Below are 17244 nucleotides of genomic sequence, written 5' to 3' on the forward strand. Positions count from 1 at the left end.
TCTGTACGTTGTAAAGACATGGATATTATATCGCCACCTGGTTACGCAGCTTTGTGTGGCGGGTTAAGATACGTCAGGATTTATTAATGCGGGTCTTGAAGAGACCCAGATTATATGCAGGAGAAAAATCAGACGCTCGTATGTGGAACGAGCTAACTTACAAATAAACGAGTTGGAGATATGACCCATTCTCATAAAATCAACATCAACTGCGAACGAGTGTACCACATGGTGTTTCGCGTATGTGCACCGGTGCACAGGTTATCAATGCTGCTAGCTTCTTAGAGTACGCTCTATTGAAATACTGTAGAACAGACTCAGCACGCCTACATTGCGTCAGTTCATTAGAGATGGCAATCGAACTGTTAACACCGGAATGTCAATCAGACGAACGGCTCTCCTTTGCACAGATTCATGTAGGTTTATCAAGCGTTTTGGGTTTTCACTATTGAGGAAGCTCCTAGCCCTATACAAGATGCCCAGTTTTTTGGAATCCAGATTTACTCGGGCTTCTATGGAGTCTCGATACACGAGCCGGTCTGAGATTCTTACTCTGGTTTTTATTTGTTTCCAGAGCGTACCGAGACAAGAGCGGCAAGGGCTACGGCTTCATGGAGGCCACCCGGCCGTTGTTGGCGCTTGTGGCGTCCATCGCGCTCACCACCTTCTGGGTGGCCGTCTCCCCTGGCAACATCCTCAACCACGACCCCCGCGCCGTCTTCCTGCTCATGGGCACGCTATTCAGCAACGTCAGCGTAAGTATCCGTGTCAGGGTCGTGGTTCCAGACCAGCAAATTACAAAGTTATTTATTAAACCATTTCGGTCGATAGTAATTGACTGAGCATAGCTAAGTCCTCTTTTAACCAAACTGTTTTAATGGTTCAGTAAAGCAAATTTTTTCAAATGCAAAATCGTCATGTCTATTTGGACTTATTTGCATTTTTTCAATACTATGGTACCTACTTGCCTGAAGAAAGTTTGAAAAAGAATTTTCATGTAGATAGTGATGTTTCTTTGGATAATTGTATAATTCCTTATTTGAAATTTTAAAAAATGATTCATAAAATATAATGTGGTATAATTAAGTAGGTAGGAATTTAAGTACCTATCATTTCAATTGTTCAGTAAAGCTTCTGTTTTCAAATGCGAAATCATCATGTTTATTTGGACTTACTTATTTGTATTTTTCAATACTATGGTACCTACCTGCCTGAAGAAAGTTTGAAAAAGAATTTTCATGTAGATAGTGATTTTTCTTTGGATAATTGTATAATTCCTTATTTGAAATTTTTTTAAATGATTCATAAAATATAATGTGGTTTATAATTAAGTAGGTAGGAATTTAAGTACCTACTTACAAATCTTATGATTTGAGATGAAACTTAGATTTTGACTTATTGAATAAGGGAAAATTTGAAACATACTTTTTGGTCGACAGTTTAACATGAAGAAGTTACGATGCATACACAAGTGATAAACAATATAGGGTAGTCAATTCCAGTTGCATTATTATTTGATTCCAGTGTCGTCTGATAGTGGCGCAAATGAGTAACACTCGCTGCGAGGCCTCCAACCCGCTGCTGCTGCCGCTGCTGGTGTCCGCCGTGCTCTCGCTGGCCATGCCCCGCACCGAGTTGGCCCTGCTCTACGCCATGTGCCTCCTAGCGCTGGCCTCGCACATACATTACGGGACCTGCGTGGTAAGCTGACCACATGCTTGTCTGCTTCTTAGAGCCAAATTATTCCAGATTGACAGAATCACCCAATTTTTTTTTCCTAAGATCCATGGGATGCTGCGTGAAGGAGGGAGAAAACACAGAGGCTGGTAAATGATTCCACAGCCAAGACTCAACGAGTCGTCAATTCAATAATTTTAAAAATATTTCAAAATGAATACATTTCCAAATACTGGTAGCACAAGGACAGCATTCCCATCTGATATTGTGCTATAAAGATTTCGATGCGTTAGTCAAGATAGGGGAATATATCAAATGGACTGCCCGTTTTCATTTTGCACAGAGTTTTAAGGGTTTTTGTTCAGGTTCAGGTGGTTGCCAGATTCAACAGTTCGTCCCAATGTCCTGTCTGGTTAGTCGTTGTCCCAAACTAGTGCAAAATTCAACAGTTCGTCTCGATGTCCTGTCTGGTTAGTCGTTGTCCCAAACCATTGCAAAATTCAACAGTTCGTCCCGATGTTCTGTCTGGTTAGTCGTTGTCCCAAACTAGTGCAAAATTCAACAGTTCGTCTCGATGTCCTGTCTGGTTAGTCGTTGTCCCAAACCAGTGCAAAATTCAACAGTTCGTCCCGATGTCCTGTCTGGTTAGTCGTTGTCCCAAACTAGTGCCAAATTCAACAGTTCGTCCCGATGTCCTGTCTGGTTAGTCGTTGTCCCAAACTAGTGCCAAATTCAACAGTTCGTCCCGATGTCCTGTCTGGTTAGTCGTTGTCCCAAACTAGTGCAAAATTCAACAGTTCGTCCCGATGTTCTGTCTGGTTAGTCGTTGTCCCAAACCAGTGCAAAATTCAACAGTTCGTCCCGATGTCCTGTCTGGTTAGTCGTTGTCCCAAACCAGTGCAAAATTCAACAGTTCGTCCCGATGTCCTGTCTGGTTAGTTGTTGTCCCAAACTAGTGCAAAATTCAACAGTTCGTCCCGATGTCCTGTCTGGTTAGTCGTTGTCCCAAACTAGTGCCAAATTCAACAGTTCGTCCCGATGTCCTGTCTGGTTAGTCGTTGTCCCAAACTAGTGCAAAATTCAACAGTTCGTCCCGATGATCCTGTCTGGTTAGTCGTTGTTTCACAGAATCTGAACAATGCATAATTTTCAAGTTCTGTGAAGGTTTTATTCAAGTTCTGTTATTATTTCAGTTTTGTGCCCCAACCCCAAAACAACCCGTCATAAGTGATCAATTTGCCACTTCTAATGATATGATCAGTGTTTGATCATTTAATTGTGTTTCCTTGTTGATTTAAGGTTAAACGGAACGTGTGTTATAATCTACTCGTTCATAGATGGCGCTAATTTAATTATTTAAGAAAAATACTTAAAAGTTATGCTTTAAAAATTAAGATGAATTGATGTTTGCGCATGTACATACGTAATATGAATACGGATAAATAGTTTTGTGTATATAAAAACTCATTTCTTTCAAGAAAGGCATACAAATACAATATTGTATCAGTGATTCAATCCAATATTGTATTTGTATACCTCCCTTGCGGGAATTAAGTTCTTTTACAGAAAAAACTATATCTTCTTAATATGTTAGAGAAAAACTGCAAAGAGTGTTTTTTTTCGTAAAATAATTAAATTAGCGCCATCTATGAACCTTTAACCTTAAATCAAGAAGGAATCTACAAACGTTTAGAATATAACATGTGTCCCGTTTACCCGTAACATTTATATGTATATGTCTTTTATATCATTTCAGGTACGCCAGATGTGCAGACATTTTAAGGTGGACTGTTTTAGAATAAAATACAAAAAGTGAACAACGGCACAAAACTGACGATCGGTAAACAGAGATTTGCGTACAATAATATCAAAAGTGGTGAATGGACACAGATAATGACTTTAACGTATTATTGTAACTGCACTCATTATTATTATGTTGTGTTACGTGACCAAATTTATTTATTTAACTCGTTACTAGATAATGTAACTAGGTATTATTATTAATTTAATATTCTTTTGTGTTCATTTCTGCGTTTTTTTCTACGTTAACCTTTTCAACGCTACTGCATGCATAGTTAGTCTTTTCAATATATGAATATGCTCGAAAAAAATGTCGAAGTAGACCACTCTTCTTGGATGTAAAGGTATTGATATTGATTTTTAAGAACATAGCATTATTTTGTGCAAATAATGTAATTTTACATTTTACAATGCTGGTCTTTTCAACTCAATCTATCGCATCACGCGGCACGTTTTGACACAATGTATGTGTTTTGATGAAACTTCATTACATATGCGTGTACTGGAATAACCGCCAATGGATTACATGTGCGACAATAGACAAGGTTACGTTACAGGTTATATGTATGACTGTGTTGATAGCCTCAAGTTGCAAAGTGATTGTAACAAACAAATCCAATAGTTTGCGTACTTATAACAAACAACTCCAACAGTTTGCATACTTGTCAAGATTACAAACTACGAATCACGGTGTAAAATATTAATTCCATACATATCTGAAAGTGCAGGTGGCCAAAGATGAACTAACAAACATGTAAGCAATTAACAATCGAGTGAACAATTTTTTTTCATTCTTGTAACTACTACATATATCCATAGTAGCGATCATGGCCAGCCCTGTGCAGGCGTAATTGGAGCAGTCCTCTTCGGGCGCTGACTTGCTAAGACGCCAAGGAGCCAAAGCGCTGATAAAACCTAACACAGCGCCCTTAAAGTTTTTACCATCGCCAGGCGCCGTTTGTATTCGAAATACAAGACCGGCCCTGATAGCGACGCCCTTGACTACGTAGTTAAGTTTGTACATCTTTACATGATTGAGACATTTACAAAATCATCAATGATTTCTCAAGTAATGTTGTTTTGGGCTCTTTTCCGATGAAGTCAACACCATGATAGTGGATTCCTTGAATAGTATGCGATAAAATCTTGCTTAAAATTGCTCTCTTTAAAATTAAAGTCTCCGTATCTACCGTTGATACGGCTGGATATAAATGCGGTTAAATCTTTAAAACTTTTGAGTCGGGTGCGTCTGAAAGGTTAAATACTATTCTTAAACGTAAATCTGTTTCTTTGCAGTAGCGATCTTAGAAAATAAAATGAAAGATTACTGAAAAACTTTGCAATTTTTATTTTAAGAATGTTCAACTCTATTTTTGAATTGTCAATATTTCAGGATTAAAAATGATATCTTTGTGGTTTACTTGTGCAAGTTGATATAAGTATATTTTTGGGACCTCAGAATCAAAGATTAGTATGTATGTAGTTTTAAATTTTATATTTTTTTAATTTTGCAAATGCTTTCTTGTACTACGAAAAATTAGTATGTATAGATTAGCCTATTTTTCAAAATTGTACTCTTTTACAATTCGCTACATATTTCGATTTCTTAAAATGATTAATTAATCTCGTGAGAAAATAGTTAAGCTTCACATATGAAGCTGTGAACCGCGACTAGCGATGAAAAGGTTAATCGATTATATTTTCAGCTTACAGTGAAGATTTCGTCCTGAGGTTAACGTTTTCTTAAAGTTTCCATTGAAAACAACAATTATTACATATATCTGAATTCTTTTTTTTTTTTCACAATAATAATATTATGTAGATAAATTACTATTTTAACACACAAACGACTTTTTTTTTAAATTAACAAAATTTCTAACAATTCAAAAAGGCGCAAGAATAATTTATTGTAATACAATGTTACAAAAATTGCTTCTCTCTTTGTCAATTTTATATCGACGCAATTTCAAGCATCCAAGCATAAATATGCTAGCATGAAATAAATCAACGCAAACCATTGTCTATGGTCGAATGTTGATGGATACGATATAACTGGGAACTAAACAAGGGCGATGCTGGATAGGAAGGCTTCTATTACATATTTATCCACAATTTATCTATAATATGTACATTACTACAATGTTCACCCTTTCCTTGATGACTTTGCTCAAATAATAAATTGTTCATTTGAAATTATTGACTCCCTTAGAAGTTTATAATGTTATACTTAGGCCTTTATTCTTCTAGCGAATTAATGTGAAGATACGATGAATGCTGCATTTTTAAAATACTTAATGAAAACCAAATATTATTCGGTAAATTAATGTGTAAGTTAGTTTAAACACTAGTTTTGAGAGGTATTCACGTAGGGAGTATCTTGGGACAAACGTCTCCGTCGCAATGTGCGACTTGCTTCAGTTTTTGAGAGAATGAATTAATGCTAACCAATCGGCTGGATTATGAGGGACTTTCACATCTTTAATCTTTTGGCTGCGTTAACTAGTTTCTGAGTATTATCCGGTAATCTGGTCTTGTGTGCGGGTGCAATTGAAGCAATCTACTCCGGGCAAGGCTCTTGGCAAGGCGCTGATAATAACCTTACACCTGATATGGCCCCCTTGAGGTTTTATTTGGCACAGGGCCGGCCCGTATCAATGCTGATTGCTTGCCGTATTAATTGTTGATATGATCGCGGTTAAAAGGCTAAAAACAGTTTGTCATTAATCCAGTACGCACTTAAGAAAATAATATTGGTAAATAACACAGAAAAGCAGGACACAATAATATGCACATAAAAAAAAACACTTTGTATCTGTTAGATAATAATGAGAAGTGTTTAAGTATTTCAGTTTCCGGAAAAGGAAAATAATGCATTTTACCATGCAGTAAAAAATTGATTGTTCACTTGGTGGCCATTGTTATTGACGTGAAAGTTTTAAGGTTAGTTTTTTCTTCTCTTATTTAACCCAAAATAAGAACCTAAAATAGGTTCTTAGTTTGGATTTAATTTTTTTTAAATACATTTTTAATATTGTTATGTCAAAATAAAGCATGAAGAAAAGATCGACAATTAACAAAATCGCTTAATGCATTTCAGTTACTGAAATAGTTTTCTAATTGTTTTCTAACTGAAACAAAGTGTTTTTTTACCTTCCTGTACATTTACCAAATTATTTTATTGCGAATAAATAGAAATCAAATCATGCGGTTTTCCATTAATAAAGCAAAGAAACAATTATTCAATGAGCAGTAATGTTACATAATGCTGTTGTTCTGTCTAAAAACTGAAGTAAATTATTGTTGTAAATATTTATACTGTGTAGCACGCTAGTAAATGATAATAATTAATAATAAAAAATTATTAATTTTATACTACATACAAAACTGATTTTTTGGATTACTTGCTTGAACCATTGTGCCTATTTGAATGTAGGAGGAACATTGATTGCTTTTGATTCAAATCTAGTCGATGAAAAAAAATGTTAATTGTACCAAAGTTACATATTATTGTCATTGAGAAGAAATCATTTACTGAATAACCTTGTGGAAATAAACATCTAATGAATTAGTATTATTATGCAAATAATAATAATTTTTAGTCTCCACTTTTTTTTTTAGCACTTACGTCTTTTCGGAACTCAATATGTCACAGAAATTGAGAATAATTAATGGACGTTAAAATGACTCATAAAAAGTACTAAACGTTTGTAAATAAAAATCAAAATTGTACGCACATCATTATTCGTTGTTTATTTTTGAAAATGATTCCTTTTCGGTTTTTCGTATTAGTAAAAAATTTCATTCGAGTTGAATGAGAATGAGAAAATATATTGTTTATAGACTGCAAATTATAATTAACATAAAGAATCAAAAGCAAGAATGTCTCTTTTCGCGTTATAATTATTTACTTGATAAATCATTAGTGTTTTGTACGTTATTAAACGAAATATGATAAATAATATTTTACCTAGCTAAAAAAAATTATATATTTTTTCATGGTACGCATGCTAGGAAAATTTACATCATTATTTTGACTTCATAACAAAAAAAACACTTTTTCATTAGGCGCCAGATAACGGCACTTTATCATTGTCCAAAAAAAAAAACGAAACCTTTTGTCCATATGTTTTGATTGTAAAAACAATTGTATTTCAGGGTGGTATCTGAAACTTGAGGAGGTGATAACAAAATTTTAATGATGTTTTTCAAAATCAATTCTAATTTCGAAATTTAAAAAAAATATTTTGTTTAAAAGTTGTATTCTGCTTGTAGATTTACAATACCAAAGTATTTACCCTCCCATTCACATTGGTAGAAATGTGCGTAGCCAATCAGACGTTAGGTTACGGTCGGTCAAACAGATTTCACATTTAGCGAGCCAGTTACGGTCTGTAGTGTTTCTTATAAAGGATCAGTTGCATTAACACTAAGGCCTAGTTGTTTCGCTGAAATTTACGTCTGTCAAAGTCATCAAATGGCAATTCACCGCCATTTTATTTTGTTGACGGTTGAATGGCTTTTTGATGACAATGTTACATTTGAATTTATGCGAAACTACTGGACATAAGAGTTAATTTAACGAAATCATGTCATTAACTTTTTTATTTGAACCTTAACCTTTGCAGCGCTGGTCTTTCAATGCATTTATCACATCATGCAGCACCGTTTAACGTGAAGTATATGTGTCAGTGAATCACGTACGCAGTAACCGCCGATGGATCACGTATGCGACAGCCGCTTAGATAATGTTCATGAAAAATAAATTATCCAAATTTTTCATAAATTTCCTAGATTTTTACAGAACCACCCTGAAACACAGAGTAAAAATCATTATTTATTGTTGGAAAAGCAATATTTTGATAAGACACATGCGAAAATATTTCAAATCTAACGCTTATAAATTCATTGCATAACATTAAGGACGGGTTGTTTCGGAGAATCTGAACAATTCATCAAATTTCAACGTTCATTTTCAAGTTCTGTAAAAGATTTTTTCAAGTTCTGTTTTTATTTCAGTTTTGTCAAGCAACTAGCCTACAATGATATAAAAACAGAACTTGAATAAGTCTTTCACAGAACCCGAAAATGAACGTTGAAATTTGATGAATTGTTCAAATTCTCCGAAACAACCCGTCCTAAGTTTTATTTTTTTTAATTTTTAACTTTTATTATTACCTCTTATAATTAATTAATAGCGAGTTTAAAAATATGAACTGAAATGTAAAATCAAATAATAGCAATTTTAACTATTCCACGTAGTTAGTTAAAATGATGTACCTCTTTGTCATTTTATTTTTTGACAGCTTACAAAATTGATAAACACGTTTTTGAAAATGCTTAAAAAATAAGTGTATATTTCATTTGAAAACATCAACATGCACAATCATCGATTTGTTCTTGCGTTTGTAACAAAGCCACAGAAGAGATAAACCATTAGTTTTGTGGGTGTGTCTGCATGGCTCAAAGTAAGCTCAGTTTTATCTTACTTTTGGTGAAATTGATGAAAAAAAATTCTAATTTTAAAATAATTTTTTAAACAGGTTATCATTTTCATTAACCTGTCTGGGGCCTAGGAGTCGAAAGGTCTTATATAAATTGGCGACAACAGTTTTCTTTAAATCTGTAGATCACACTTCTAGGACCTATGTGTTCAGTGGAGTGTTTCCTTGTCGGGGTGTTGTAATGTTGCTTGTTAAAGTAAAATGGACTTACAGTTGTGACAAGCAACAATCGACACTGAAAAATCTATTGAGCTCTGATGTTGTGAAATTTAATTTTTGACTCTTCAACTGCTGGAAAAAAAAAAGTATGTGTTATATATTTGGGTGATTTGTATAGCACCGTTTTTGTGAAAAATCACCTCATTGCGATGTGGCACTTTGTATGTCAATTATACACATAGTAAAAAATTTATCTAAATTATGTATTTATAATTTTGAGTGTGTGTTGATGATGTAACAATCCAAAATGCTATCCGCTCCATAGATAATAGAGACAAGGGAGATAGGCCATGAACCATTATTATAGGTAAGAAACTAATACTACTGCAAATTTCTTTTACGCACAGCGGTGCTCTGCCTATGTTTCTTCCACACACCAAATGCATAACTTTCGTTGAATTTCAGTTTGTTAGTCTGTGTATTTTGGTCATAGATTGGCGACAGTCAGCACGCTTCCATGTCACATCTCCCTTTGTTTTTATTATATTATGGTACTGACATTAATTTTTTTAATGAAATTGAAGAAAAGTAAATATGTTAAAATAATTTTTTTAACACCATATTTTTCACTATACTCCATTATCGTGTATGTTTGTGAAACATATCAATATACTTAAATAGTTGAATCAGTCCATTCATACAAAAAGAGTCATCCCTTAATGTACACATGCGCATCTTCCGTATTAAATTTGTTGCTTTGAGTGAGATTATCTAAGATTATTTTAGAAAATTCAGTACAAAGAAAGCATTCTGTTTAATTGTTATTAATATTTGCTACCAAATCTTAGACAATAAATAAAACAAAAAATGTAGGATTTCACAAACCCTCTAAACCAAAAAATTATGTTTGTAAAAATTTAAATCAAAATTTTAAGTAAAATTAATATTTATTTGAATTTCATCATTTTTTTTACTTACTTAAAGAATCTTTTTATTCTTTATAAAAAAACATTTATTATTACATATTTATCTTATGTAACATTTGATATCTTATTTTGCAGAATGTCAAATAATAATCTGTTTACTTATAAATGTTTATTGATGAACCAATCACAAATTGATGTAACTAGCAGTTCGGTATATGTCTTCTACATTGCTTGATCAGCGGAAGGAGTGTTGCCATTGCAATCGGAAACCCTTTAAAGTGTGCTTTATGTATATATATAAATTTTTTTTTCGATTGTCAAAGAAAAATATAATGTTGAGAGTCAGGTAATTCACTACTGTTTATCATAAAAATAGTTTTTTTTAATTGAAATATGAAAATTATTGAATTACGTTTTGAAAGCTAGTCAGTTATGAATTACCTACGTATTACGTAGATAAATTAAATATATGGTCCTGCCACAAAGACCTCCGTTGTAACCTCTCTCTCTTTAAATGCGTCATTTATAAGAAAGAGAGAGAGTCTATAACAGATCTATCAGTGGTCTACCTCTATGTGTTCATTTTATGTTTTTTTTTAGTTTTGTTTGTATTAAGATTTATCAGTTTTGTTCCAACAATAAAAATTACGACAAATGAAGGATAAGGATTTCTTTAATGTTAACTATTATGAAGTTGACAAATGAAGGATGTCTCTAACTTTAACTCTTATGAAGTTGACAAATGAAGGGTGTCTTCAATGTTAACTAATAATGAAGTTGACGAATGAAGGATGTCTTTAATGTTAACTCTTAAAAGTTGACCTACAAAAAATGTCTTTAATGTTAACTCTTATGTAAACATTAAAAATGTCTTTAATGTTGACTTTAAGTTGACAAATGAAGGATGTCTGTAACTTTAACTCTTATGAAGTTGACAAATGAAGGATGTCTGTAACTTTAACTCTTATGAAGTTGACAAATGAAGGGTGTCTTTAATGTTAACCAATAACGAAGTTGACGAATGAAGGATGTCTTTAATGTTAACTCTTAAAAGTTGACCTACAAAAAATGTCTTTAATGTTAACTCTTATGTAAACATTAAAAATGTCTTAAATGTTGACTTTAAGTTGACAAATGAAGGTTGTCTCTAATGTTAACTCTTATGAAGTTGACAAATGTAGGATATCTTTAATGTTAACTATTATGATGTTGACAAATGAAGGATGTATTCAATGTTAACTTTTATGAAGTTGACAAATGAAGGGTGTCTTTAATGTTAACATTTATGAAGATCTTTGAATCCTGCATATATATCCTGTATTATGATGGCAATAATTAAATTGCCTCGGTGTACAAATTTCAAAGATGGATTCCAAATCAAATTCATAATTCACAACCTTTTCCTCACTCCTCCCCGCTCCATTCTGCTTCACACTGCGTCATAGTCCCACTGGCTCTGGGCAGTTGGGATTCTTGTGCAGTATTCACATAAAAAAATAATTGACTTTCATAATCAATTGTTTCCCACAGAAGAATACGGCTTCTCGCATAAGTTTGATGTATGTTGTAATAAACTGTATACCCTCGAATGAAATAAAAAAAAAACATTAAAAATTAAAACAAATTAACAGTGTGCTTTATTTATATGTGTTTCGTAATTAAAATATATACATATTCTCATTTTATTGCATACTACATTATGAATTTCCTTTTATTGAAATCATAGAAAATAAAAACAAGGGAGATGCACCATGAAGCATTATCAATATGAACCGAGCGCACAACTGCCCTTATTTAAGGCGATGCACTACGTCGTGTAATATTTTAAATCGAGCCGCTATCAATAACAACCCTTACGTAGATGGCGATAATGTTTAAATTCCCGCTTAACACCATCCGCCTGTTTTGATTCATGCAAAAAAAAACATGGCCAAAAAGTGACTTTTATTTTATTTTGGGGATGTTCAGGCATAAATAATTATTTTTTTCCGATCATTTTATAAATAACTTAATTTGCTACATTATACAATAAAATCATAACCGAAAATGGGTTCGTAAGTAGGCGATTTTGAACTTTAAAGCAGTTTTCATAGGCCTTATGCATTATTTTTTTCTGGGCTTATAAAAAGACTTATCTAAAAAATACTCGATTATTTCAAAGGTCAAAATGTATTCTACTCGCAGTATTTAATTAAAGCATCTGAAACATTTCTAGGCGACCAAATTTTCAAACCAAAAACACATGATTTTACATTACTACGTAGTGCATCGCCTTAACACCAAATGCGTAATTTTCATTGAGCAACTTTGATAGTTCATACAGTTTGGTTGCAGCTGGGTGACAGTTGGTATGCTCCTATGCCATATCTCCCTTTGTTTTTGTTATCTATGCATTGGATGGATGTTTTTTATTTTCATGTTTTTTGTGGTGAGCTTCCACGGCTGCGGCAACTGCGGCAATGTGTTCTGCCTTTATTTTCTCTCTCTCGGCTTCGTCTGGTAAGTTTGGAGAGATTCCATGCCTTCGTCTGTATGAAGTCAGGTCACCCTAAAAATAATATCATTTCGATTATTATAATATTCAACATAATGAGGAACTCCAGTTCATTTTTTTAATCTATAATGAACTTAAATACCTGTATTCCTTTTAACATTGAAGAACACTAAAATGTTATCATCTCATCACTAATGTTATTGTATTGAATCAAAGTGCAAAAATGCATCCATGACCGCACCTGATAGACAATTTACCGGTGTTTATCTTCATCGGTTCAAATGTGAAGTTGCCAATGCATACATTTTAAAATACCCACAAGAGATGAAGAGATTTTTAAAATCCCCACAAGTTCCTTTACCTCCAAAATGAAACAGAATTCTATTGAAATTAGCGTTGTTTTTTTTATTGTCATTTCTGGATTTTCTCTTTCGTTGAGGCTTAATGGAATTTTTTTGAAAGTTTGCTGTGAATGAAAACAAAATACAGAGCATTCTCACAATTATTATTTTTCAACATGGTAGGATGATCAAGAACTGCACTGAATCCCCATATTTTCCCTACAAAAAGGTTCTCTTGAAAATCTAATAAATTCCCCCCAATTTGGGTAATTCTTCACAAATTGGCAACCCTGATGTGGATATTGTAGACTATCTAGGCCAGGGGTTCCCAACCCAGTGCCCGCGGGCGCCATGGTGATTCGTACGTGCCCACCACTATTCGACAGTGAAATAATTTTTTCATAAGCATTAATTAAAAATGTGAACTATTTTTATTTATTTGTTAGAGTTTTAATTTTTTTGAGTGCCTAGGTTCATTAAATACGTTCATATGTTTGCGATATTGTATGTATGAGTGGTTCCTTTGCTGAAAGTAGTCGCAACCTGTCTAGCGGCGAGCCAGACTGCACTCTTCACGATAGCCTGGAACGGAGAGTTCTATTTGCACATCACTCCTTGTACACGCAGAAAACCCGAAGTGAATGAACACCACGAACTGAGCCGATGAACGCCGAAGGCGCCAAAACACATGGCACATGACTCTGCCAGCTCTGTCTGTCAGTGAAAGCAATAAGCATGGCCCCGACAGCCAAACTGACAGTAGTCACATGCTCGTACCGTCCCGATCGTTTCGGCGATCATCGGCTCACTTCGGGTTTTCGGCGTGTACAAGGAGTGATGTGCAAATAGTATTCCCCACTTGGGACAGCGTTGTTGTCATTTTGATTGCGATTGCTGCCCCGAGTTTGTCGATTAAAAATAGGTGGTGCCCGTCACCTTACCGATATTTTAGAATGTGCTCTAGAGTACAAAAAGGTTGGGAACCCCTGATCTAGGCCATAGATATATCAGTCATGTAGACTGGTTGTGGTGAAACTGCAGGTTCAGTCCGCCAACCAAACGATGTGTTTTAATGGAATGGTATTTTATTTGCATTTAAATGACGATTTATAAATTCTACGTATAATAAAACATATAATTCAGAATCAGCATTTGTTAATATATATTTTTAAGCCATAATATTTTTTAATGCAGTTCCTTATTTCCAGCTATAAGCGTGAACTTTTCAAAATTAGAATTACTAGTGAATTGCCTTGAATTATAAAATTAAAAAAAGAATCTTTTCAAAACTAGACAAGTAAGTAAGTAGGTAGGTTATAATATAATATTATTTTATATGGCGTACTATTGCAGGTCATTTTTAAAAGTGGAAGCCAAGTTACGTCCTGTGATTTTTCACAGGTAACAACCTAATTATTATGATAAGTAGCTCATTTTATGTACTAAATCTAGTTAGTAGTAGAGAAATTCCCTCAAGCTACCGAAATACAAGTGCTAAATATGTTGATCAATTTATTTTATATTCAATTTCATACCATGCAATTTATTTAGAAGTATGACTTTACATGGCAGACAGAGAATTGCACTCACCCCTCTGTACAGCTGAAATAAACAAACATTATTATTATTACTAAACATTAAAATTAAAAACATTTCACAGACTCACCCAAAATCTCTTGCATATTTTATAATTATCAAAGTGCATTTGACATTTTTCTTTGTCGTAATTATTCTGGTCTAGGCATGCCATGGACTGCTCGTGCTCCTAAGATAAAAATAGTATCATAATAACACGAATATAAAAACAAAACAGAAAGTTTTAAAAGACAACAAGATACATACATTATTGATTGATAACTGTAAATGTGTTTTATTATGTTTTCTAATGGAAGCAATACGAATACGATAAAATTATAAAGGAACTAGAATGAATGATAGCTATATTTTATTTATTTATTGCATTTGGTTTACATAATCAAAACAGAAAAATACAAACCTTTTGGCACGGATTGCTCGCAAATGCCATCGGAAACGGTTCAAAGAAATTTTAATACGAATATTTTGTTCTGTAAATAAGTTAACCGCTAATAAATCTTTATTTTTCGATTTCAATGATATTTTTAGGTTGACACTGTTGACAGTAGAGATTTGTTGTTCTCTGTTCTGTCAAAAAGTTTAACGTTGATAAGTGAAATGTTAGTCAATTAAAAAAACAGGGCTAGTAGTGTAACTTTTGGACACTCGAGCAAATAAATTATTATTAGTAGGTTTTTTTTTTAATAATTTGATGAGATCATAGCTAGCAGAATACACTTTTAAAAATCTTAAATTATATATTTATTTAAACGCCCATAGGGCTTTTACAGATAAAAATGTACATCTTTATTTATTTATAATTTTTAAATGTTAACTAATGTGTCGGACGAAAATTTGAGCTGTGCGCCATCTTATCCTGATTCCTCATATCTTTTTTTTTTGTAAATTTTATCAGCTTACCAGATAATATGTTTATATATTTATACAAAATAGTACATAATCTATCATATGTAGTTTCCCCAGAACAGCTAGTTATTTATATTCAGAGAACAGATTTTTTAAATGTATCCTTAGCTGGCGTTTAATACATATCTTTTTTTAATATGTTAACACCGACAACAGTGCCTGAAAACAGTGGAAATATGGGAGTGGGGAGGGGAAGGATATGAGAAAGGAAGTTTGGAAAGTAGTAAATTAGTTCAAACAAGTAAAAATAAAATAGATTTTTTTATTTTTTATCCATCAATAAATCTGCAATCATAAAATTATAGTTTTTAATAAATTACATTGGTTTTTGGTCCGCTATGCGAAATGACAATATACTTTAGATTTAAAGAGGGCCACAGATAGCTCTGCACAACTACGTTTTACACGTTTAGCTTCGTTCATTATGAGCTGCTATACTTATCAACACAAAGCGGGCTGCGCGCACACTACCCACGGCTGCGTGGGTATGTGATGTCAGAGGCACACGCCAACGGTTGCAGCAGATTCACCGGCCGAGTGCGTTTTTTTATTTAGCTTTGGTAGCTCAGCTAGCAATGTCGCTGGATCAAGCCACATAGCTTTCGTGTCAATCATGGCTGTGGTCTTCATGCGCAGCTATTTGTGTCCGCTTAAGGATATTTTTTTTTTGTGACTAGAAAACATCGTTAGTAGTAGCTCAAATTTTATTTTATGTACAGATTACTTTACATATTATAATTTAAATTAAATAATATGTTTATACATTGTATATTCATCTTAGCCTTATTCCAGAGTAACATATAGTGTCGCCCTTTCTTTTTTTACATTAGCTTCGCACAGGAGGCCTCGGGGAAAATAATTCCCCTCATGGCCTGTCATCTTTAGGGATGCTGTTGTGAAAGGAGAGAGGTAGTTTTGGGAAGGAAATAGGTATGAGGGGTGGGTAGGAATCTGGGGGTCAGTGTGTCCAGGAGTGATAGAAGTATCCATCCTTCCCACGGCAGTGCAAGGCAATGTTTCGAGAGAGTCCAGTCTCTTGCAATCCTTCTACTTGGGGAGACCTATGGCAGATATTTTTGGTATGTGTGCATATATATTACGACATGTTGTGCCGTGTATGGACAGTCGATAGCTTTTAGAATCATTTAATAATAGCTTTAGTTTAAAAAAAAGTAGAATGTTGACAGAAGAACCCATCTGGTCCTTAAAACAGTTTGAAAAAGTGGTGAGTGCCCTCGAATAACCTATGGCAGAGGTGTCTGTTATCCAATAAAAGGTTGCCGGGGCGGTGGTACCCATACCCGCAACCCATAATGCCCTGGTGACAAACCACCACCTACAATCGAAAGCTGCTATAATAAGTTTGGGGGAATTTCACAGAAATTCTAATACAGGGTTTTCCAATAAGAGGTGTTATTTTGATATTCAATCGTAAAAGATCAATGGTTTCGTTGCTTGTGTGACACGTAGCGCCGTCTTGTTGAAAGTAAACGTTGTCCAGATCAATACCATCCAATTCCGACCATAAAAAATCATTAATCATCTCTCGATAGCGCAATCCATTCACCGTAACTGTTGCTCCAGTCTCATTTTCGAAAAAGTAAGGTCCAATGACTCCGCCGGACCATAAACCGCACCAAACAGTCACACGTTTAGGATAGAGAGGCTTTTCAACAATAACTCTTGGGTTTTCCGAGCCCCAGATGCGACAATTTTGCTTGTTGACGAAGCCACCGAGGTGGAAATGGGCCTCATCACTCAAGATGATTTGCATTTGATTCACTCAAGTGAATTTTAATAATTTCAATGCGTTGTTGAAGCGTGTATCGTTCCATTTTTATTAA

The 17244-nt window shown here is 34.0% G+C and overlaps 2 protein-coding genes across 2 annotated transcripts in view; one reads left to right on the plus strand and one right to left on the minus strand.

Moving 5' to 3' along the window:
- Window positions 1-7123, plus strand: part of LOC149410264 (ethanolaminephosphotransferase 1-like) — a 52529-nt gene extending 45406 nt beyond the window's left edge. The window contains exons 6-8 of the mRNA XM_089649017.1: window positions 575-755; window positions 1525-1701; window positions 3434-7123. Of these exons, the coding sequence (XP_089505143.1) occupies window positions 575-755; window positions 1525-1701; window positions 3434-3493 (418 nt within the window). The 3' untranslated portion in view covers window positions 3494-7123. The remainder of the gene's footprint in view (window positions 1-574; window positions 756-1524; window positions 1702-3433) is intronic.
- A 4553-nt stretch (window positions 7124-11676) lies between these two features.
- Window positions 11677-15053, minus strand: LOC149410265 (coiled-coil-helix-coiled-coil-helix domain-containing protein 7). Its single transcript, XM_089649008.1, has 3 exons — window positions 14895-15053; window positions 14565-14663; window positions 11677-12611 (listed from the first exon to the last, which is right to left on the minus strand). Exons 1-3 carry the CDS (start codon window positions 14922-14924, stop codon window positions 12450-12452), a joined length of 291 nt encoding a protein of 96 aa, XP_089505134.1. The 5' UTR covers window positions 14925-15053; the 3' UTR covers window positions 11677-12449.
- Between the last annotated feature and the right edge of the window lie 2191 nt (window positions 15054-17244).

This window comes from Hesperophylax consimilis, chromosome 28 (genome assembly GCF_061612785.1).
Source record: "Hesperophylax consimilis isolate HC1 chromosome 28, BYU_Hcon_1.0, whole genome shotgun sequence".
Lineage (NCBI taxonomy): Eukaryota > Metazoa > Arthropoda > Insecta > Trichoptera > Limnephilidae > Hesperophylax > Hesperophylax consimilis.

Coding starts and splice junctions, on each gene's coding strand:
- LOC149410265 (XM_089649008.1), bottom strand. CDS start 14,924: ATGGCATTTGCGAGCAATCCGTGCCAAAAG. Junction 14,664..14,894: donor CGAGCAATCCGTGCCAAAAG/GTTTGTATTTTT, acceptor TTTTTATCTTAG/GAGCACGAGCAGTCCATGGC. Junction 12,612..14,564: donor AAATATGCAAGAGATTTTGG/GTGAGTCTGTGA, acceptor TATTATTTTTAG/GGTGACCTGACTTCATACAG.